The 23425-nt window shown below is 43.2% G+C and overlaps 1 protein-coding gene across 5 annotated transcripts in view; it reads left to right on the top strand.

The window, feature by feature from the left end:
* The window catches only part of LOC112261015 (neurexin-2-like), a 935354-nt gene that overhangs the window by 406840 nt on the left and 505089 nt on the right, over positions 1-23425 (top strand). For all 5 annotated transcript variants that reach the window (XM_042328452.1, XM_042328453.1, XM_042328454.1 and 2 more), the window contains exon 6: positions 18994-19295. In XM_042328452.1, the coding sequence (XP_042184386.1) occupies positions 18994-19295 (302 nt within the window). The remainder of the gene's footprint in view (positions 1-18993; positions 19296-23425) is intronic.

Raw genomic sequence — 23425 nt, 5'->3', positions numbered from 1 at the left:
GAAGCCACTGCTCCAAAACTGCCATAAAAAAGCCAGACTACGGTTTGCAACTGCACATGGGGACAAAGATCGTACTTTTTGAGAAATGTCCTCTGGTCTAATGAAATAAAAATAGAACTGTTTGGCCATAATTATAATCGTTATGTTTTGAGGAAAAAGGGGGGAGGCTGACAAGCCGAAGAACACCGTACCAACCGTGAAGTACGGGGGTGGCAGCATCATGTTGTGGGGGTGCTTTGCTGCACAAAATAATATGGCATCATGAGGCAGGGAAATTATGTGGATATATTGAAGCAACATCTCAAGACCTCAGTCAGGAAGTTAAAGTTTGGTGGCAAATGGGTCTTCCAAGTAGACAATGACCCCAAGCATACTTCCAAAGTTGTGGCAAAATGGCTTAAGGACAACAAAGTCAATGTATTGGAGTAGCCATCGCAAAGCCCCTACCTCAATTACATTGAACATTTGTGGGCAGAACTGAAAAAGTGTGTGTGAGCAAGGAGGCCTACAAACCTGACTCAGTCACACGAGCTCTTTCAGGAGGAATGGGCCAAAATTCACCCAACTTATTGTGGGAAGCTTGTGGAACGCTACCCGAAACGTTTGACCCAAGTTAAACAATTTAAAGGCAATGCTACCAAATACTAATTGAGTGTATGTAAACTTCTGACCCACTGGGAATGTGATGAAAGAAATAAAGGCTGAAATAAATCTGCTATTATTCTGACATTTCACATTCTTAAAATAAAGTGGTGATCGAACTGACCTAAGACAGGGAATTTTTACTAGGATTAAATCTCAGGAATTGTGAAAAACTGAGTTTAAATGTATTAGGCTGAAGGTGTATGTAAACTTCTGACTTCAACTGTACATTCTACTGTGTATGATGTGAAATGTAAGCTGTCTTGTTAGATTTTTTTATTTGTCAAAGTCCACTGCTTAACATTGTGTATAAAACGAAATTAATATTTTGTCATTATAACCATTGTTTGCATAACACTCAGCCCTGCTATAGTAGTTCACTAATCGGCAGAGTATGTTGTCCATTGAAGTTGTTGTCTCTGGCTCTTTTGATATCAGATCCAGAATGAATGATAAAAAGGTTTGTGGTAATTTGAAAGGGTTTAATCCACCTTAGGCCAGGAGTGTTTCCAATTCACGTGACCCGCCAAGAAACCCCCAGCCCTATAGTCATTGCACAGATGAAAAGGAAAGCTATCTGTAATAATAATATTTTGTCAGAAGCTAAGAATGGGTCCCAGAGTTTTACCCAACCAGGTCATGAAATCAGGAAAAACTCCAGGCCCCAGAAAAAGGGGGGAAAGGATCACCAAATCTCTCTAGCATCTGATCCGTCATCAGTATTGTGAAATAATTTGAATGTTAAGGTAAGATTTAAATTGAGAAAAGTGATCCAAGAGCAGCACAGCCTGTTCACTCTGAGTGGTGTTTTTGGAAACGCATGTTACATCGTCGGCCATTGGTAGGAAAGATGCATCGTTAAAACACTCATAGGCCTAAGTTCCATTGCTATAAGGAAAGCAGGCCCGGGTCTTTACAGACCCATTTGAGCCTACATTAAGCATTGGCTTGAGTGATATGTACTCTGTCAGGCTTTGAGAGTACACTTGCTACCACTGTGATAATAGTCACCTGCCAGACTCCGACTGTGGAGGAAATTAGGGAAAGTGAGGAAATGAGGTAGAGAAAGAGAGCGCGAGAGAGGCAGGTCGATCTTGAGTCACAATGCCATCAGATTGGCCTTTCGCCAGTGGGTTAGAAATGGGCAGTTTCCCCGGCAACGGGCAATTAAAGCCTCTTTTGTCTAAGTGCATCTCGTTAATCCTTTACCACCTGAAATCACCTCACTGAGGGAGAGAACAAGAAGAGAAAACACTGGAATAGGTCTAAAATGTTAAAGGGAACGCTCGTTAAAATGCCAACAGTCTCAGGGAAACGAGGGTGGGTTGTGTATGTGTGTGTGTGTGCTTGCGTGCGTGTGTGGGCTGCAAGTAGCAATTGACTCGCAGGGAGGATGTGTAACCTGTAAAGGTCAGAGAAAAACCCTCACACACACACACTACTGTCAAATTGTCACTTGGACCCCATGCTCAATGGCCTGACATTGTTAGGGGGGATGTCAACGGTATTATTTTTGACGCATGGGGGACACCCAGCAAAAGACCTTGTTACATCATAGGCTTAACACGTTATTTTCATTGACATTTATTTGTTTCTCTTTTTTGACTTCATACATTTTTTTTCCTTCATCACCACAATATCTCAACTGCTCTTTGTGTGCCCTTAAAATGGTTGTCAATCAGAATGACAGCCAATTTAAAATTCAAATGACACTAAAAATTGAGTGTAAAGGTGGGATCCAATTGAGTTTTAATCAAGGGTCTTTTCATACTGAGTGGTGCTTGAAAGCCTTGTTCGCTGGTCTTCTTTCCCATAGGGCACTGTAAACTTTATAGACACTTAGAAAGGCACTTTATGTACCTGTCAACGTGTACTGTAGTGAAGTGTAGTGGGGTGATGGACGATGCAGATTATTCAAACGCAGTACTGCAGCACAGCCATCTTGTTTGAATCTGTCTTCATTTGACGGTTTAACCATTGCTGAAGGCCTTGATATGATTCCATATTCATTCATCTACCGCTGGATAGCATGCGAGGTAAACATTTGACTGTGGAATAAATTCAAATAATTGCTAGAGAATGTAAATAGGTCCACATGCAGTTGTATTGAATATGCAAACAATACGGTTAGTAATTGATCATTTGAAAAATGTCGCTAAATATTTCCTGCTCATTCCGTCTGTCCATAGTTACATGTATGAGGAAGTTGTATTCCAGAACTTTCCTCAAACATAACTCGCTGTAGTTTAATAAGGGCTAAAATGGGTTTGTCTGGATAATTGTATTCAATCACACCATACAATCCATGTTCAGATTGTATAAGCTACTATCCTTGAGAAGCTAGGTTTACTAACCATGCAAGAATCTTCATGCAACATAGGTGCTGCATGCGTGCCTTACCATAAAATTGGTGAAAGCTTACGTTAGCGCACAAGTAACCCTCATCCCTTGACCCCATGCCTATAATGCATTTATTCCAACCATAGCTCAAAAGCAATCCTCTTACAAGATAACAACAAAAAAAACGAGCGATACCAGCCACCCACAATCCTTTACTACAGATAACCCATTTCAATATGGATGAGCCACCCATCGATGGCATTATTGGAAACAAAAATAAACCGCCGTGTTTTGTGTTTGATGGTCATATTCACCTCAAGGCCAAACCAGCGCTGGTGGTGGGGGTAAAAATGGAACGGGTGGCTCTACAAAGGTGGGTGTGCTCGGCAGAAAACCAGCTCAGCAGACTACAAATTACAGCCTTAATTATAGGAGCACAATCAGAGTCTACAGATCGATATACAGTAATCACCTATTCTAGTGGAATAGAAGAGCAAGGCGGTCGACGGGGAGGCTCATTGTTCCCGGAGTCTTTTGTCGATAGGACGAGATGCCATCGAATCAGAGATCCGTGAGCTCATCAGCGATTTACTAATGTTATAGCGAGCTCTGCTGCAGGCTTGGGCGGGAATCGATAGCCCCTTTACACGAGAGAACACGTTAGTAATTACACCCTTCCTTATTCGGCGGTTCTGTTGTCCTTAGGGTCAGGGTTCGGTTTTGAAGGCTGATCTGGCATGGATGAGCTTACGTTGTTGCATTGCTTTGTGTACAGTTTGATAGTAAAGAACCTTAAAAGTCTCCCAGTTTGGGAACTTGGGCTTTCTGTACTGTAGTGTCTGACTACTGTTGAATCCTGATCAACTGCATGGCTCTGTTGTGGAATGCTGCTTACCATTCCAAAGAATGCAGATATCCTGAGTATTCCATAAATGTATTTAATTCGGGACTGGGTGAACTAGGATTCACTTGAACAGAGTTCGAACTGATGTGCACTTCAGTGGTCCATCGTTACCTTCTCAAATCCATTCTTTGGATTTTGTGACTTCTGAAGAGGGAGAGGGGGCTGCTTGGATACACCAGAGTAAGTTATCGGCTCATCTGAGCTTGGAATACCACGTTGATGATTTTTAAGGACAGCTGACAGGTTAGATTTATATCAGAGGGAGAGAAAAACCCATGAGGCGCACAACACGGAGGCTGCCGATCTGAACAACACGTATCAATCATGTTATCTTCTCATTTCTCTCCCGTGCAATGACAACAACCCCCCATCCACACTTAGTCATTTGAAAATCTGTTCTGTCTCTTCCTCTCGCTCCTCTTTTTCCCTCCCTCTGGCTCCTTTTCCATCTCTCTGATTCCACTTGTCCCCAGCACGCTTCAATTCAAAATGTCTTCCGTGAGAGAGAGAGAGAGATTGTTCTTTGTCACTGCTCGAGTGCTGAGCATACACAAACAGACACACACAAACAGATGGACGGCCAGTTAGCCACCTTCATCTTCTGTCTGAGGGCTAGCAACGAGATGATAGCCATTCCCATACCCCTGTAGGCTATTGTGAATTATCCCCCATGCTTCAAAGCATTAATATACAATGCTATTTCCCACTGTTGCCTTTTTTTATACAGGCTCAATGTTTTGGGGCTTTAGGGGTATCCTGGATGGCTGTATTGGAAGATTAATGGGCAGTGACTGTGTGTAGATGGACTACCAATAAGGTCATGTATAATGAAGTGTGGATAAACATGGTGTTTGGCCCCCCGTGTTCCTCAGGGCCACCATAGCCAGGCGAGTGAATAAGTAGCAAATGAAAGAGCAGAGGGGAGCCTGTCTCCTGGGGCGATGCTTTCTTCCACTAAAGCACCTCAGTACCCCCTGCTGTTTGTGGGTGACTGAAACAAACACATATAACAAAACACACACACACACAAGCACACACACGGATACGCTCACTCTAGGTCCACCCATCTCTCGCCCTCCCCAAAATGACCCTGATTAGGTGACTATACGTATATATAATGCAATCACCCAAAAAACAGTATGTTAGGGTTCATTATGTGTTGGCTAATGTGCCACACAAGTTGTGTGATGGAGGCGGCCATGCGTTTCATCTTATTAAATCCTCCCTCTACTCCCAGTCTCAACTCAATCCAATTTAATAACACATGCCACACTGCACTTGTATTACTGTAATAACAGCCTATGTTAAGCGCCCCCTAAAAAAAGAATGAACAGTCTTAGAACAACGGTGAATCCTAGTGATCTTCTATACGGATCATATTTACCACCATACCATACATTCATAGATACCCTGGGATATCTCTTCCCGTGATTGTTCTTATGTCACTTCTGTCAACATGACACACTAGCCTAATGCTTAACATGCGTTTCCCTGGGATGATGCTCTTCATTGTGTAACCACATACTGCTGAATTGACACGTGGCGTGCCGCCTGAGCGGTTCAGGTTTACATATTTTTGATGGACTAGAAATTCGTGTCAAGAGATGACCCTGACATACAGTACATACAGTATAGCATTTCATCACACGGTACTGTGTCAGTCCTTGACCGACCACAGTGTCACCGGTCAGCTCGTTGTGTGTGGGGTTGGGGGGAAGTGTGTGTGTGTGTGTGTCTTTTTTGTTGCGTACATGTGGCTGTGCGTGCGTCAGGGCTCCCGTGTGTGTGAGCTCGCGCGTGTAACACACTAGGAACTACTTTTGGTTACTATGTACGATGTGCAAGCGGTCTATTTAAGTTCGAAAGGAGACTGGTATCTGAAAAAAACATTCATTATCTACTAAAGGAAGAATACTGCAAGGACTCAGTGATATACCTTTGAAGTTGAAATGTATCGTTCGTTTTCTTTTTTTCCCCCCTGTTCATAGATCAACGTAAAACAACAGAGCATCACAACCGCCATGACCATTCATTCGCAACAACACCGTTTTGTCCAATACAGTAGTAATAGAAAATAAGTACCCAATAAAAAAAATAAAAAATGTGAGTGCACTCGATTATCTCAGTTCGGTTCCTACCAGTCACATGTCCCTCTATAGCAATGATGCAATGAGGATGTTGTCGAAGCTGTAGATGACGAGCCCAGGTCTTTTACAGACGAAACGTAGTTTGTAAAAGATGACAGGTGGCGCTGGTGCCGTTCGAATCAAAAGGGAGTGCAAAAACCAGTCTGCACAGAACGTGCAGAATAATCAATGATTCCGTTTCTTACTTTTATCAACAACAAAGCTTCAGTAACTGTTCTGTAATGATAACTATTTTTACATGTAGAGGTCTCAAAAGGATTTGCGGATTGTGTTGCAAAACCCACGTTCTTCTCCCCTGTGAGAATGCAAAAAAAACTGAGCACCATTACTGTCCAATCACTCTCATACAAATAAAAAGGCACAAGGTAGCAATAGCAAAAGCAAAAATGATAAACGTTCTAAAAATCGAAATGATGGTCACTCTCAAAAGCACACATGCTTATGTCAATATCCTGACTGGTTTTAGATCATAAATATTATGTACGTTTTTAGTTATTCATCAACACAGACAGTGTTTAGCTAGCATAAAGCTAACGCCTCAGGATTTTCTGTTCAAACACATCAAAGGAAAATACATCCCAATTCCCCTCTAGTTCAGCTCACTCTGATTTTCTAAGCACTTGATTCTTCTGTAGTAGTAAATATATACTGCACAACTTTGTTTCTTGTAAGTTAATTAATATATCAACGTCCTATATTTCTATATTTCTTCTAGCTTTCTTTCTGCTTCACAGTTCACAGTTCACAGTTCGTGGGTGCTCTCTCCAAAGGCTAGACAAGTGGTGGGCTGAAGCCTTTAAACATGAATATGATCGATCCCTGTCGAGGGAGGAGAGGATTTTTTTGTATATGACAGTAAAAACATTCTTATGATGACTATAACATTTGTTGGCACTATGAATTCTTGCACATATTCTCATAAAAAAAAGTAGATTTCAAGACTCGGCCGCTCAAGCAAATATGCCGAACTACCTCTCCCGTACATACCTCTCGAGATGAAGGCAGCCAATGGCCTGCCTGGTTCTATCGACAATGTAAACACAGACTCGTGACAACGTGAGCTGCTATCTGATGAAGAGGAACAGATATAGCAAGATGGGTGCAACTGCAGCCCGCAATTCTGGGCATTCCTGCCAGGATCCCCTCTTTATACTTCTATTGGTCCATTTTTATTGTATGTCTCTGGTGCATAGGTGTGAGGCAGGGGGACTACAGTACAGTAGGTGGTGGCCAATCTCCGATAAACCCCATAGAAGAAGAAGAGGCAGGGGCGACAACGGTAGCTAGCTGTCGCTAGTACACACCGGTAGAGTGTCTTTAGCCGTTACCTGTCGGGCACTGTTTTCCCACAGTTCTGTTAACAACAGCAAGGGTTTTCTCCGGTACACAGCAGGCGATAGGCAGGAGCAACACTGTGTGCTAGCTAACCAACCAGCACACGGTGTCGCTAACTAGCAAGCTAGCTAGCACACGGTGTTGCCCCAGCCTCCTGCCTGCGGTCCGTCCTGACAGGAGGCAGGGGTTACCGGTAGACAGTGTCCTTTGCCCTGCCTGTCGGGCATGGTTTTCTCGGGTACACAGGAAGCAGGGGCTACATCGTGTTAGCTAGCTAACTAGCATGCTAGCACACAGTGTTGCTAACTAGCAAGCTAGCCTGCACACAGTGTCTCCCAAGCCTCCGCCTGCTGTGCTATCTGAAAGCGGTGGAGACCGGTACACAGTGTCCTTCGCCCCGGCCTGTTAGGCACGGTTTTCTCAAGTGCACAGGAGGTGAAGGTGACCGTTAGACAGTGTCCTTCGCCTCCGCCTGTCGGGCACTGTTTTCCAGAAGTTCTGTTGATGACTGTGAGGGCAGGTGTTTGGCAGGTGGGAGCAAAGGACATGGTGTCGTTCCCGCTAGTTATCAAGGAGGACTCCTCAAGAAAAACTCTGTTTAATTTTCCTTTTGACCCACATTCAAAAGTGTCACAAGAATGAGGATGTCGTGATGGATGGGGGTGTTCATGTAGCAGCAAATGAAGTGCTCGGGGGAGGCATTCATGCAGGAACCAATGGGATGCTCGAGAAGGACGGGAAGGGGAGGGGGCGTGTTTATGAAGGAACCAATAGGATGCTTGAGGGGGGGTGTTGAGGAATGCCCACATGCAGGAACAACCCAAATTGTGGGCTGCAGTTACACACTATTGGAAATAGATAGCTAGCTCCCAGACTGAACAAGATAAATATCTGTTTTCGAGTGTACTTGAAATATATATTGAAAGCTAGTCAATGTTAGACTAGCCAGCCAACTACTGTAAATGTCAATTTGTGTTTCATTAGCTCTTTCTCTGTCAGTGAATTCAATTGTTGAATCATCGAACCTTGTGGAACGCCATATGATGTGTATTTTCTCTGCGTTATGCTCACCAAGGGTGACAAACTCTCGCCGGTTAAATAGGTCCTAAACCAATTTAGAACTGGACCAGAGATGCAAACCCACCTCTCCAGTCTGTCCAGAAGGACATAGTGGTCAACAGTGTTGAATGCAAGCACTTAAATTCAAGAGTACAAAGACCAAGAGCTGTTTGGCATCTGTTATGGCTCTAAGATCATTTATCACTTTAACTAAGGCTGTCTCTGTGCTGTGGTGGGCACGAAAACCAGTTGGCACTTAAAAAAATAATTTAGCTGTTTGAACACCAATTTCTCCAGAATTCTGCTGAAGAATGGAAGGTTGGAGATTGGCGGAAAATTGCTAAGAGCTGAAGTATCTAGATTACTTTTCTTCAGAAAGGGGTTTCACCATAGAAGTTTTTGGTGCAGTGGGGGAAGTGCCTGTGAACAGGGAGGGATTCACAATAGCTTGCACTTCTTCAGATATGCAATTAAAAACTGTTCAGAAGAAGGTGGTGGGGATAGGATCGAGAAGGCAGGTCAAAGGCTTATGTTGTGATATCGCTTTCCTGAGCATGTCTGCGTCAACTAGGGAAAATAAATCCATAGTGCCTTTGCGTGGTCGGCTAGAGCACATATCAAACTTCTCATCAGGTCTTGCTTGACTGATACCCAGCCTAATGTTATCTTGTCACATTTAGATGTGGAGGAAAGATCACATATGTTTGCGGGGAGAGGATTTATCAGGCCATCAATGGTCGAGAAGAGCACTCAAATTATTTGGATTAATAGTGATCAAGTTAGAAACATGAGCCCGTCTGACATTTTGAATTGCTATATATGCCAAGTTGCGCTCTAAAAATATAATGACAACAAAACATTAAGAACACCTGCTCTTTCCATGACATAGACTGACCGGATGAATCCAGGTGAAAGCTATGACCCCTTGTTGATGTCACTTGATAAATACACTTTATTGTAGATGGAGGGGAGGAGACAGGTTAAAGAGGGATTTTTAAGCCTTGAGACAATTGAGACATGAACTGTGTGCACTACCGTTCAAAAGCTTTGGGCCACTTAGAAATGTCCTTGTTTTTGAAAGAAAGGCCATTTGCCAATTAAAATAACATCAAATAGATCAGAAATACAATGTAGACATTGTTAATGTCGTAAATTACTATTGTAGCTGGAAATGGCAGATTTTTGATGGAATATATACATAGGCGTATAGAGGCCCATTATCAGCAACCATCACTCCTGTGTTCCAATGGCACGTTGTGTTAGCTAATCCAAGTTTATCGTTTTAAAAGGCTAATTAATAATTAGAAAACCCTTTTGCAATTATGTTAGCACAGCTGAAAACTGCTGTGCTGATTAAGGAAGCAATAAAACTCCGCTTTAGACTAGTTGTGTATCTGGAGCATCAGCATTTGTGGATTCGACTACAGGCTCAAAAAGGCCCGAAACAAAGACTTTCTTCTTAAACTTGTCAGTCTATTCTTGTTCTCAGAAATGAAGGCTATTCCATGTGAGAAATTGCCAAGAAACTGAAGATCTCGTACAACGCTGTGTACTACTCCCTTCACAGAACAGAGCAAACTGTCTCTAACTAGAATAGAAAGAGGAGTGGGAGGCCCCGGTGCACAACTGAGCAAGAAGACAAGTACATTAGAGTGTCTAGTTTGAGAAACAGACGCCTCACAAGTCCTCAACGGCCAGCTCCATTAAATAGTACCCGCAAAACACTAGTCTTAACGTCAACAGTGAAGAGGCGACTCCGGGGTGCTGGCCTTCTATGTACTGTAGATATTCCATTAAAAAAACAGCTTTAACCAGCTACAATAGTCATTTACAACATTAACAATGTCTACACTGTATTTATGATCAATTTGATGTTATTTTAATGGACAAGTATTAGCTTTTCCTTTAAAAACAAGGACATTTCTAAGTGACCCCAAACTTTTGAATGGTAGTATATGTATGCAATTCAAACGGTGAATGGGCAAGACAAAATATTTAGATGCCTTTGAACTGGATATGGTAGTAGGTGCACCGGTCTGTGTCAAGAACTGCAACGCGGCTGGGTTTTTCACGCTCAACAGTTTCCTGTGTGTATTAACAATGGTCCACAACCCTAAGGGCATCCAGCCAACTTGACACAACTGTGGGAAACATTGGATTCAACATGGGCCAGCATCCCTGTGGAACGCTTTCAACAGCTTGTAGAGTCCATGCCCCGGCGAATTGAGTCTTTTCTGAGGGCAAACGGGGGGAGGGTGCAACTCAATATTAGGAAGGTGCCCTTAATGTTTTGTACACTCAGTGTATACAGAGGGCACAATCTTACAATGTTGCAGTCCAGAAATGTATACTGAAATGAATTGCTCAAACAAGGCTGCCCTTCTTTCTTCTGAAAAAAATGAGGGAGCACAGGGCGTTCTGCACGATAACCAGCAAGCAAGCTGCCATTATCCTGTGATGTGTTGCATTAAGCGATTTGGAGATTATGCCAGCATATCCAGCCTTAGGTGTGTCCTGACTCCTGCCTATTGCTATACTGAGTCAACCAATGGAAGCGCTCCGGCTATATAAAATGGAGATTTGAGCTGGTGGGTGGGTGCGAGAGGGAGTTAAGGACAGAGAGAGAGAGAGTATCACAACATTGTACATACTGTATCATTTTAAATGTTATACTACATTTTTTTAATCACTAATAATATAATGTTTTAATGCTTTTTACTCTCTTGAAATGTTTTCTGTGTGTAATGTTTACTTTTAATGTCTGTTTTTGTCTTTGTTTTGTTTAATTAATTTGCTTTGTTGGCAGGGAGAGAGAGAAGGGCAAGCAGAGAGAGAACAGAGAGACAGGCAGGGAGAGTGAAGAGAGAGACAGACAGAGAGAGAGAGAAGAGAGAGACAGGCAGGGAGAGAGAGAGAGAAGAGAGACAGGCAGGGAGAGAGAGAGAAGAGAGAGACAGGCAGGGAGAGTGAAGAGAGACAGACAGAGAGAGAGAAGAGAGAGACAGGCAGGGAGCGAGAGAGACAGGCAGAGGGAGTGAAGAGAGAGACATGCAGGGAGAGAGAGAGAGAAGAGAGAGACAGGCAGGGAGAGAGAGAGAGAGAAGAGAGAGACAGGCAGGGAGAGAGAAAGAGAGAGAAGAGAAAGACAGGCAGGGAGAGATAAGAGAGAGACAGGCAGAGAGAGCGGTAGGTAGACAAGCAGAGAGAAAGATGGAGAGAGGTAGGGAGAGAGAAAGGGAGAGAGAAAGATGGAGAGAGACCTCCAATAGGTTTCGGAAGATGTCTTATTGTACGTTGCGCAGCGATGCATCATGCCACGGTCAGAGATGGCACTAGCCCCATTTCATCAATACAGTGTCATCGTGCGACGGTGAAATGAGTCCCCTTGTCCTTTCCTGTCAGTCTGAGTGCTCAGGCAGTATCTTCTTTTTTTGTTTCCTTTTTGTCAGCCACCAGTGAGTACATTAACATTGCCTAAACCACACCCACCCAAAAAAAAACTAAATATATATATTATCTGCTAGCTGCCTCCTTTCATTCCAAGCAGCTCAATCTCTATCTTCTGACACCACAGCTCATAGAAAGCAATCACAAGCTGCTCGTTGTAGTTGTTTTTTTCTGCTTTTTCCTCTCTCTCTCTCCCAACTTAATACATAATTGAAAATGGCTGCATCGATCCATTTGCCACGCTTTTGTTCATACTACATCAGCACCACAGAGACCAGGGGCGTCATACCCCCCAACACTCAGAGGTAGCACAAAGTATGTGAGGGTGGCTTCGGGGAGGTCCCTTGGGAGAATTGGACAATTTTGTGTTTTTCAAACTCCTGCAATCTAAAGCTATAATCCTAATGCTTAATTCTATGTATATAAAAAAAATGTTAAAAAATTGCATAGCTCTTGGGCTGTCTGTATCCTTCTGGCTAGTGGTTCTTTTTTTAAAGAAACCAGATATGCCTCTCTGTATCTCTGCTAAAATCTGGCTTATTCAGTCTTATTCAGTAAATTTAGTTATTGCTTGATTTCTAAAGACTGCCGAACTTGCCAGCAGGCATGCCAGCTAAGATATAATAGCTAACTTGTCTAAATAACCAGATTTTTAGCCTGAAATGACTTCTTGGTAGCTCACTATGAGGTTGGAAGATTGAGAACATATCTGGGATAACTAAAGCTAACTTCATAAAATATGAAATAGATATACAGTTGAAGTCGGAAGTTTACATATACCTTAGCCAAATACATTTAAACTCTGTTTTTCACAATTCCTGACATTTAATCCTGTCTTGGGTCAGTTAGGATCACCAATTTATTTTAAGAATGTGAAATGTCAGAATAATAGTAGAGTGATATATTTCAGCTTTTATTTCTTTCATCACATTCCCAGTGGGTCAGAAGTTTACATATACTCAATTAGTATTTGGTAGCATTGCCTTTAAATTGTTTGACTTGGGTCAAATGTTTCAGGTAGCCTTCCACAAGCTTCCCACAATAAGTTGGGTGAATTGTGTCCCATTCCTCCTGACAGTGCTGGTGTAACCGAGTCAGGTTTGTAGGCCTCCTTGCTCGCACACGCTCTTTCAGTTCTGCCCACACATTTTCTATAGGATTGAGGTCGGGGCTTTGCGATGGCCACTCCAATACCTTGACTTTGTTGTCCTTAAGCCATTTTGCCACAACTTTGGAAGTATGCTTGGGGTCATTGTCCATTTGGGAGACCCATTTGCCACCAAGCTTTAACTTCCTGACTGATGTCTTGAGATGTTGCTTCAATATATCCACATAATTTTGCTACCTCATGATGCCATGTATTTTGTGAAGTGCATCAGTCCCTCCTGCAGCAAAGCACCCCCACAACATGATGCTGCCACCCCCGTGCTTCACGGTTGGGATGGTGTTCTTCGGCTTGCAAGCCTCTCCCATTTTCCTCCAAACATAATTATGGTCATTATGGCCAAACAGTTCTATTTTTGTTTCATCAGACCAGAGGACATTTCTCAAAAACGTACGATCTTTGTCCCCATGTGCAGTTGCAAACCGTAGTCTGGCTTTTTTTTAATGGCGGTTTTGGAGCAGTGGCTTCTTCCTTGCTGAGCGGCCTTTCAGGTTATGTCGATATAGGACTTGTTTTACTGTGGAAATATATATACTTTTGTACCTGTTTCCTCCAGCATCTTCACAAGGTGCTTTGCTGTTGTTCTGGGATTGATTTGCACCTTTCTTACCAAAGTACGTTCATCTCCTCCTGAGCGGTATGACGGCTGCGTGGTCCCATGGTGTTTATACTTGCATACTATTGTTTGTAAAGATGAACGTGGTACCTTCAGGTGTTTGTCATTGCTCCCAAGGATGAACCAGACTTGGAGGTCTCCAATTTTTTTTCTGAGGTCTTGGCTAATTTCTTTTGATTTTTCCATGTTGTCAAGCAAAGAGGCACTGAGTTTAAGGTAGGCCTTGAAATGCATCCACAGTTACACCTCCTATTGACTCAAATAATGTAAATTAGCTTATCAGAAGCTTCTAAAGCAATAACATATTTTTCTGGAATTTTCCAAGTTGTTTAAAGGCACAGTCAACTTAGTGTATGTAAACTTCTGACCCACTGGAATTGTGATACAGTGAATTATAAGTGAAATAATCTGTCTGTGAACAATTGTTGGAAAAATGACTTGTGTCATGCACAAAGTAGATGTCCTAACGGACTTGCCAAAACAATAGTTTGTTAACAATAAATTGGTGGAGTGGTTGAAAAACAAGTTTTAATGACTCCAACCTAAGTGGATGTAAACTTCCGACTTCAACTGCATAATATATATATGCAGAACAAATCTGACGGGGCACGTGCCTCTGTGCCCCCTATGGGCATGACGCCACTCACAGTGACCGTGAGGATTCTGTTTACAAGATATAAATATCTCTCTCTCTACCTCCCTCTCTACCTCCCTCTCTACCTCCCTCTCTACCTCCCTACCTACCTACCTACCTACCTACCTACCTACCTCTCTCTACCTCTCTCTACCTCTCTCTACCTCTCTCTACCTCCACGCCATGATGCCTTTCCGCCTCACCTGAGCTTACTCTGAATTCCAATTTCAAACAAAAAGCCCCCTTAAATAGTTGTCTCTTTAAGCAGAGGATTCATTGGCTGCCTCATTTGTGGGTGATAGTGTTTTTGTGTGTGTGCCTGCATGCATGTTCACAATAATGTATGTGCAGGCGTTCATATATTTTGGATGACTGACATTTGAAAAGAAAAGCCTGTATGACTTAATGTTCCATAAAATCAGACTTGTTAAATACATAGTCAAATCACCATAATTGATGTGCTTGAAAAGTCATTATTTTAACACATTAGTGACATTACAGCAATCCTATGTCTATAGAAAATTAGTCCATGTCCTCTCTAAGTCTGTATCACCTAAAGCTGCATCCCACCACTCTCTGATCCACTCCCGCAACTCTCGGCTCCACTCCCGCCACTCTCGGCTCCACTCCCGCCACTCTCGGCTCCAGTCCCGACACTCTCGGCTCCAGTCCCGACACTCTCGGCTCCAGTCCCGACACTCTCGGCTCCACTCTCGGCTCCACCAGTCCCGCCACTCTTGGCTCCACTCCCGCCACTCTCGGCTCCACTCTCGGCTCCACCAGTCCCGCCACTCTCGGCTCCACTCCCGCAACTCTCGGCTCCACTCCCGCCACTCTCGGCTCCACTCCCGCCACTCTCGGCTCCACCAGTCCCGCCACTCTCGGCTCCACCAGTCCCGCCACTCTCGGCTCCACCAGTCCCGCCACTCTCGGCTCCACCAGTCCCGCCACTCTCGGCTCCAGATTGTAACTCAGTGCTCAGGAGATGGTGTCTCTCAATCTATGTGGCCATCTCGACTCCACCCTCCCCTGGGAAATGTGTCTAGGGATTAGAGTGATTTGCAGTAATACATTTTTGGGATGAATGGGATTATCCAATCCAGTGAGGGTTCCCCTTGATTCCCCCTGATTTCCTGGTAAACCTCATTATCAGAGCTGGATCCCCTACACAGACTGTGGGGGCATGGGGAAATTACAACAAGACAGTGTTGTCAGTGTGGATCACTGGACTGTTGGGAAGGCAGCTTGTTGATAGACCCTGGTACACAGAGGTACAGTGGCAAGAAAAAGTATGTGAGCCCTTTGGAATTACCTGGATTTCTGCATAAATTCATCATCAAATTTGATCTTCAACTAAGTCCCAACAATAGTTAAACTCGTAACAAACAATTATTGTATTTTTATTGTCTATATTGAATACATAGTTTAAACATTCACAGTGTAGTTTGGAAAAAGTATATGAACCCCTAGGCTAACTAATTTGAATCAGGAGTCAGCTAACCTGGAGTCCAATCAATGAGACGAGATTGGAGAGCTGATTGGTTAGAGATTGGTTAGAGCTGCCTTGCCCTTTAAAAAACACTCACAAAATTTGAGTTTGCTATCCACAAGAAGCATTGCCTGATGGGAACCATGCCTCGAACAAAAGAGATCTCAAAAGACCTAAGATTAATACTTGTTGACTTGCATAAAGCTGGAAAGGGTTACAAAAGTATCTCTAAAAGCCTTGATTTTCATCAGTCTACAGTAAGACAAATTGTCTATAAATGGAGAATGCTCAGCACAGTTGCTATTCTCCCTAGGAGTGGCCATCCTGCGAAGATGACTGCAAGAGCACAGCGTAGAATGCTCAATGAGGTTAAGAAGAATCCTAGTGTCAGCTAAAGACTTACAGAAATCATGCTAACATCTGTTGACGAGTCTATGATACTAAAACACTAAACAGGAATGGTGTTCATGGGAGGACACCACGGAAGAAGCCACTGCTGTCAACACCAAAAAAACATTGCTACACATCTGAAGTTTGCAAAAGTGCACCTGGATGTTCCACAGCGCTACTGGCAAAATATTCTGTGGATAAATGAAACTAAAGTTGAGTTTTTTGGAAGGAACACACAACACCATGTGTGGAGAAAAAAGCCACAGCACACCAACATCAAAACCTCATCCCAACTGTAAAGTATGGTGGAGGGAGCATCATGGTTTGGGGCTGCATTGCTGCCCCAGGGCCTGGACAGCTTGCTATCATCAATGGAAAAATGAATGTAAATGTAAAATGAAAGTGGATCAAGACATTTTGCAGGAGGATATTAGCCTATCTGTCCGCCAATTGAAGCTCAACAGAAGTTGGGTGATGCAACAGGACAACGACCCAAAACACAGAAGTAAATCAACAACAGAATGGCTTCATTCTGGAGTGGCCCAGTCAGAATCCTGACCTCAACCTGATTGAGATGCTGTGGCATGACCTCAAGAGAGCAGTTCACACCAGACATCCCATGAATATTGCTGAACTGAAACAATTTTGTAAAGAGGAATTGTCCAAAATTCCTCCTGACCGTTGTGCAGGTCTGATCCGCAACTACAGAAAACATTTGGTTGAGGTTATTGCTGCCAAAGGAGGGTCAACCAGTTATTAAATCCAAGGGTTCACATACTTGTCCTAACTCTGCACTGAATGTTCAATGAAGACTTACAGACTTAGAATTGTTTGTGTGTTACTCGTTTAAGTGGACTGTGTTTGTCTATTGTTGACCCAGATGAAGATCAGATCAAATTTTGTGACCAATTTATGCAGAAATCCAGGTATTTCCAAAGGGTTCACATCCTTTTTCTTGCCACTGTACGTGGTCATAGAGAAGTAAATGAGAAGAGTTATGAGTTCCCATGTTGTGTGGAGAGCCGTCTTTAGTCATTCTTATGACAGAATGACAGGAATGACATGAGGAAATGGTGTCTTTCCCTGTCGTTTCAATGGGACTTGGCAGGTGTCCGTAGTGGGAGCTGTCTGCTTTAACTGTTGACTGACAATAAGAACAAGGATGTCAAACAAGCACTCACACCTCACACCTCTCACTCTCACTACTACGGTTTCATGATTTCTTTCATGATTTTTGATGCGTTTTACCAATACATCAACACACCTAACAGCAGTGCTGCCAGATCTACAGTGCCTCCAGAAAGTTCACACCCCTTGACTTTTTCCACATGTTGTTGTGTTACAGCCTGAATTAGGATTATATTTACATATTTTTTGTCAATGTATTATGTTGTAATTTATTTTATTTTTTTGCAAATTCATTGTAAATGAAAAGCGGAAATATCTTGAGTTAAAAAAAACAACCTTTGTTATGGCAAGCCTAAATAAGCTCAGGAATAAAAATGTGCTTAACAAGTCACATAAATTGCATGGATTCACTCTGTGTGAAATAACAGTGTGTAACATGATTTTTGAAGGACTAGCTCATCTCTATACCCCACACATACAATTATCTGCAAGGTCGAGCAGTGAATTTCAGACACAGATTCAACCGCAAAGACCAGCGAGACTTTCCAATGCCTCGCAAAGATGGGAACCTATTAGTAGATGGGTAAAAAATTAAAAAGGCAGACATTGAATATCCATTTAAGCATGGTGAAGTTATTAATTACACTTTGGATGGTGTATTAATACACCCAGTCACTACAAAAATAAAGGTGTCCTTCCTAATTCCATTGCTGGAGAGGAAGGAAACCACTCAGGGATTTCACCATGAGGCCAATGGTGACTTTAACACAGTTAGAGTTTTTAATGGCTGTGATAGGAGAAAACTGAGAATCGATCAACAACATTGTAGTTACTCCACAATACTAACAATACTACTCCACAATACTAAGTTACTCCACAATACTAATACTAACTAACTGACAGTGAAAAGAAGGAAGCTTGTATATAATAAAAAAATATTCTAAAACATGCATCCTGTTTGCAACAAAAGTAAAACTGCAAAAAATCTGGCTAAGCAATGAACTTTTGTCCAGAATACAAAGTGTTATGTTTGGGGCAAATCTAATCCAGCGCATTACTGATTACCACTCTCTGTAATTTTAAGCATAGTGGTGGATGCATCATGTTCTGGGTATGCTTGTAATTGTAAGTACTGGGGAGTTTTTCAGGATAAAAAAAGAAACAGAATGGAGCTAAACACAGGCAAAATCCTAAAAGAAAACCTGGTTCAGTCTGCTTTCCACCAGACACTGGAAGATGAATTTACCTTTTGGCAGGACCATAACCTAAAATACAAGGGCAAATCTACACTGGAGTTGTTTACCAAGAAGACAGTGAATGTTCCTGAGTGGCCGAATTCTGACTTATATCTAGTTGAAAATCTATGGCAAGACTTGAAAATGCTTGTATAGCTCATGATTCAGGGGTGTGAATACTTATGTAAATTAAATATTTCTGTAATTTAAGTTTAATAGATTTGCAAAAATGTCTAAAAATATGTTTTCAATTTGTCATTATGGGATACTGTGTATATGAAGAAAAAAAAATGTAATCCATTTTGAATTCAGGCTGTAACACAACAACATGCAGAATACATAAAGGGGTAGGAATACTTTCTGAAGGCCATGTATATGCTCAGTCCTCCATTGACCAACAATTACTGTAAAACCTCATCCCTCTCTCTCTCTCTCTCTCTCTCCATTCTCCTCTCTCTCCAGGGAAGGAAGAGTCGGTGGCCACCTTCAAGGGGAACGAGTTCTTCTGCTACGACCTGTCGCTGACGCCCATCCAGAGCAGCACGGACGAGATCACGCTCTCCTTCCGCACGCTGCAGCGCAACGGCCTCATGCTGCACACGGGCAAGTCGGCCGACTACGTCAACCTGTCGCTGAAGAGCGGCGCCGTGTGGCTGGTCATCAACTTGGGCTCGGGCGCTTTCGAGGCACTGGTGGAGCCCGTCAACGGGAAGTTCAACGACAACACCTGGCACGATGTGCGCGTCACCCGCAACCTGCGTCAGGTAAAGAGACACGACGTGATTGGTCCATCTTCTATGCAGCGTTTCTCTCTCGCTTTCTGTATCTTTTTGGCCTTCTTATCTCTCCATCTTTCAAGCTATTTTATCTGTTGGTCTATATCTCTCTTTTTTTTCTTCCTCCTGTCGCTTGATCCCTACCTAATGTTGGTGTTTTTCTCTTCCAGTTCCAGGGTTGAGATCTGCAGAGGAATACTGCTGTTTCACTCTCTGTTGTCATGGTTTTCTGTCCAAAAAACAACCAAAGATCCATATCATCTTCTCATTGGGGTAAACGTGGGGGAAGGGGGTCAAAGTTGAGATCACAGAGGAAGTAGAACTGACCCAGTACTTGAGCATCACACACATTCATTTATATTTTGGTGGATATCTAGTACACACACATCTAGAACATCAAGTACTTGTATGTCTACGTAAGCCTAATAGGGAACACACTGCATTCAATAGTCACTACCAATGGGAGCTGTTCTTGTTTATATATGTATGCATGTAATGTACTTACCCGCATGTGATGCTTTCTAATTTATCAGAAGAGACGATGCATTTCAGCCCCATCTTAACACATTACTCCATAGATCTTTACAACCAGCTAATCACAGCCAATAGGTGGCAAGGGAGCCCACTCAGCGGATGTGAGCACCAGCGTACACACACACACACACACACACTAACAAACCCTCACACACGCACATGCACGTATGTGCGTGCGCACAAGTATACCCCTCACAACCACACATTGAATTGAACAGCACAAGCAAAGGATCGATACCAGGTCATCAATTGGCAGATAGTGGCTGTGAGATGTAATCAATTTCACTTACATTTGCCTTGCTTGCTTCTCCCAGTGTTTTGGTAATTGTAATTGGAATGAATGGCTTGTCAGCCCTAATAATAGCCATTGTAAAGGCCCCGTATTGCAACCAGGACTGATTTGAATGCATTAACAAACAAAAAAATAAACAACCTCACCTCCTTTGTCCAGCGCCGCGGCAAACATTTACACAAAGCCTTTACTTCCTCTCCCCTGGAAACAAAACAGGTGCGTCAAACTTCCCTGGACTTTTTAATGACTGCAGAATTCAGTCTCAGGCAGGAGAAAGAAAAGTTGTGTTGCCGGTAGAGGAGCCTCAATGGTGCAGTAAGTTGGTGGCATCATCTTTCATAAGTATCTCTCCAGACCAGCTAGTTTAATATGTATCGGCTTTCATAGCAGTCATTCCTGCTGCAAACGCAGAGATTGAGCCACTAAAGTCATGTAGCTTAAATAGCCATGTAGCTAATGTCCCTTCCCCGTCTTTCTCCTGTGAGCTTAACTTGGGGGGGCAAAGCCTTTGACACTGGAAAGGCATGCTCGCACACTGACAGAGAGATTTGCTGGGGAGTTGCAAAATCATTAATTCATACTGGTGCATGTACACTAAGTACACCAACCATTAGGAACACCCCTCCCCACTCCCCCTCAAATCAATAGTTATTGGTCACATGCGCCGCGTCAATGTGCAGGGGTATGAGGTAGTTGAGGCAATACAGTGTGTACATGTAGGTATGGGTAAAAGTGACTAGGCAATCAGGATATATAATAAACAGAGTAGCAGCAGTGTGAGTGTGTGTGTGTGTGTGTGTGTGTGTGTGTGTGTGTGTGTGTGTGTGTGTGTGTGTGTGTGTGTGTGTGTGTGTGTGTGTGTGTGTGTGTGTGTGTGTGTGTGTGTGTGCGTGTTGGATTGTCAGTTTAGTACTGTATGTGTGAGTGTCTGGGTAGAGTATAGTGAGTGTGCATGGAGCCAGTGTAAGAGAGTCATTGCCAAAAATAAAGAGGGTCAATGTAAGTAGTCACGGAGGCAATTTGACTAACTGCTCAGCAGTCTTATGAACACCAAGATGTACAGGAGTCTTTTGGTCCCAGACTTGGCACTCTGCTACCACTTGCTGTGCAGTAGCAGAGAGAACAGTCCATGACTTGGGTAGCTGGAGTTCTTGACAATCTTTAGGGCCTTTCTCTGACACCGCCTGCTATAGAGGTCCTGGATGGCAGGGAATTCGACCCCAGTGACATATTGGGTCGTAACCGCTACCCTCTGTAGCGCCTTGCGGTTGGAATTCGAGCAGTTTCCATACCAAGAGGTGATGCAGCCAGTCAAGATGCTCTCAATGGTGCAGCTGTAGAACTGTTTGAGGATCTGAGAGCGTCCTGGGGGTGAAGAGACATTGTCATGTCCTCTGCACGACTGTGTTGGTGTGTTTGGGCCATGATAGGTCCTTAGTGAAGTGGACACTGAAGAACATGAAGCTCTCAACTCGCTCCACTCCAGCCCTGTCGATGTGAATGGGGGCGTGTCCTCCCTCCCCCCCCGTTTCCTGTAGTCCACAAACCGCTCCACATTGATGGAAAGGTTGTAGTCCTGGCACCACACTGCCAGGTCTCTGACCTCCCTATAGGCTGTCTTATTATCCTTGGTGATCAGGCCTACCACCATCATGCTGTTGACAAACTTATTAATGGTGGAGTCGTGCGTGGCCACACAGTGGGTGAATAGGGAGTACAGGAAGGGACTGAGCATGCACCCCTGAGGGGCCCCCGTGTTGAGGGTCAGCGTGACAGATGTGTTATTTCCTACCCTCACAAGCTGGGGGCAGTCCATCAGGAAGTCCAGGAACAAGTTGCACAGGGAGGTGTTCAGTCCCAGGCTCCTTAGTTTAGTGATGAGCTTGGAGGGCACTATGGTGTTGAACCCTGAGCTGTAGTCAAAGAACAGCATTCTCATATACAATTGAAGTCGGAAGTTTACATACACTTAGGTTGGAGCCACTAAAACTCATTTTTCAACCACTCCACAAATTTCTTGTTAACAATCTTTAGTTTTGGCAAGTCGGTTAGAACATCTACTTTGTGAATGACACAAGTAATTTTTCCAACAAATGTTTACAGAGACTATTTCACTATATCACATTTTCAGTGGGTCAGAAGTTTACATACACTAAGTTGACTGTGCCTTTAAACAGCTTGGAAAATTCCAGAAAATTATGTCATGGCTTTAGAAGCTTCGGATAGGCTAATTGACATCATTTGAGTCAATTGGAGGTGTATCTGTGGATGTATTTCAAGGGCTCTTTGCTTGGCATCATGGGAAAATCAAAAGAAATCATCATCATCAGAAAAAAAGTTGTAGACCTCCACAAGTCTGGTTCATCCTTGGGAAAAATGTCCTAACGCCTGAAGGTACCACGTTCATCTGTACAAACAACAGTATGCAAGTATAAACACCATGGGACCATGCAGCTGTCATACCGCTCAGGAAGGAGACGCGTTCTGTCTCCCAGAGATGAATGTTCTTTGGTGCCAAAAGTGCAAATCAATCCAAGAACAACAGCAAAGGATCTTGTGAAGATACTGGAGGAAACAGGTACAAAAATATCTATATCCACAGTAAAGGAAGAGGGAAGAAGCCACTGCCTCAAAACCGCCATCAAAAAGCCAGACGGTGGATGGTACTTTTTGGAGAAATGTCCTCTACTCTGATGAAACAAAAATATAACTGTTTGGCCATAATGACCATCGTTACATTTAGAGGGAAAAGGGGGAGGCGTGCAAGCCGAAGAACACTACCCAAACTTGAAGCACAGCATCATGTTGTGGGGATGCTTTGCTGCAGGAGGGACTGGTGCACTAAAATAGATGGCATCAAGATCTAGGAAAGTTATGTGGATATATTGAAGCAACATCTCAAGACATCAGTCAGGGAGTTAAAACTTGGTCGCAAATGGGTCTTCCGAATGGACAATGACCCCCAAGCATACTTCCAAAGTTGTGGCAAAATGGCTTAAGGACAACAAAGTCAAGGTTTTGGGGTAACCATCACAAAGCCCTCACCTCAATCATATAGAAAATGTGTGGGCAGAACTGAAAAAGCATGTGCGAGCAAGAAGGCCTTACAAACCTGACTCTGTTACACCAGCTCTGTCAGGAGGAATGGGCCACAATTCACCCAACTTATTGTGGGAAGCTTGTGGAAGGCTACCCAAAACATTTGACCCAAGTTAAACAATTTAAAGGCAATGCTACCAAATACTAATTGAGTGTATGTAAACTTCTGACCCACTGGGAATGTGATGAAAGA

This window comes from Oncorhynchus tshawytscha, linkage group LG10 (genome assembly GCF_018296145.1).
Source record: "Oncorhynchus tshawytscha isolate Ot180627B linkage group LG10, Otsh_v2.0, whole genome shotgun sequence".
NCBI classification, from domain to species: Eukaryota; Metazoa; Chordata; class Actinopteri; order Salmoniformes; family Salmonidae; genus Oncorhynchus; species Oncorhynchus tshawytscha.
Note: the sequence above shows the minus strand (reverse complement) of the source record. Positions and strands in the feature narration are given on the sequence as shown.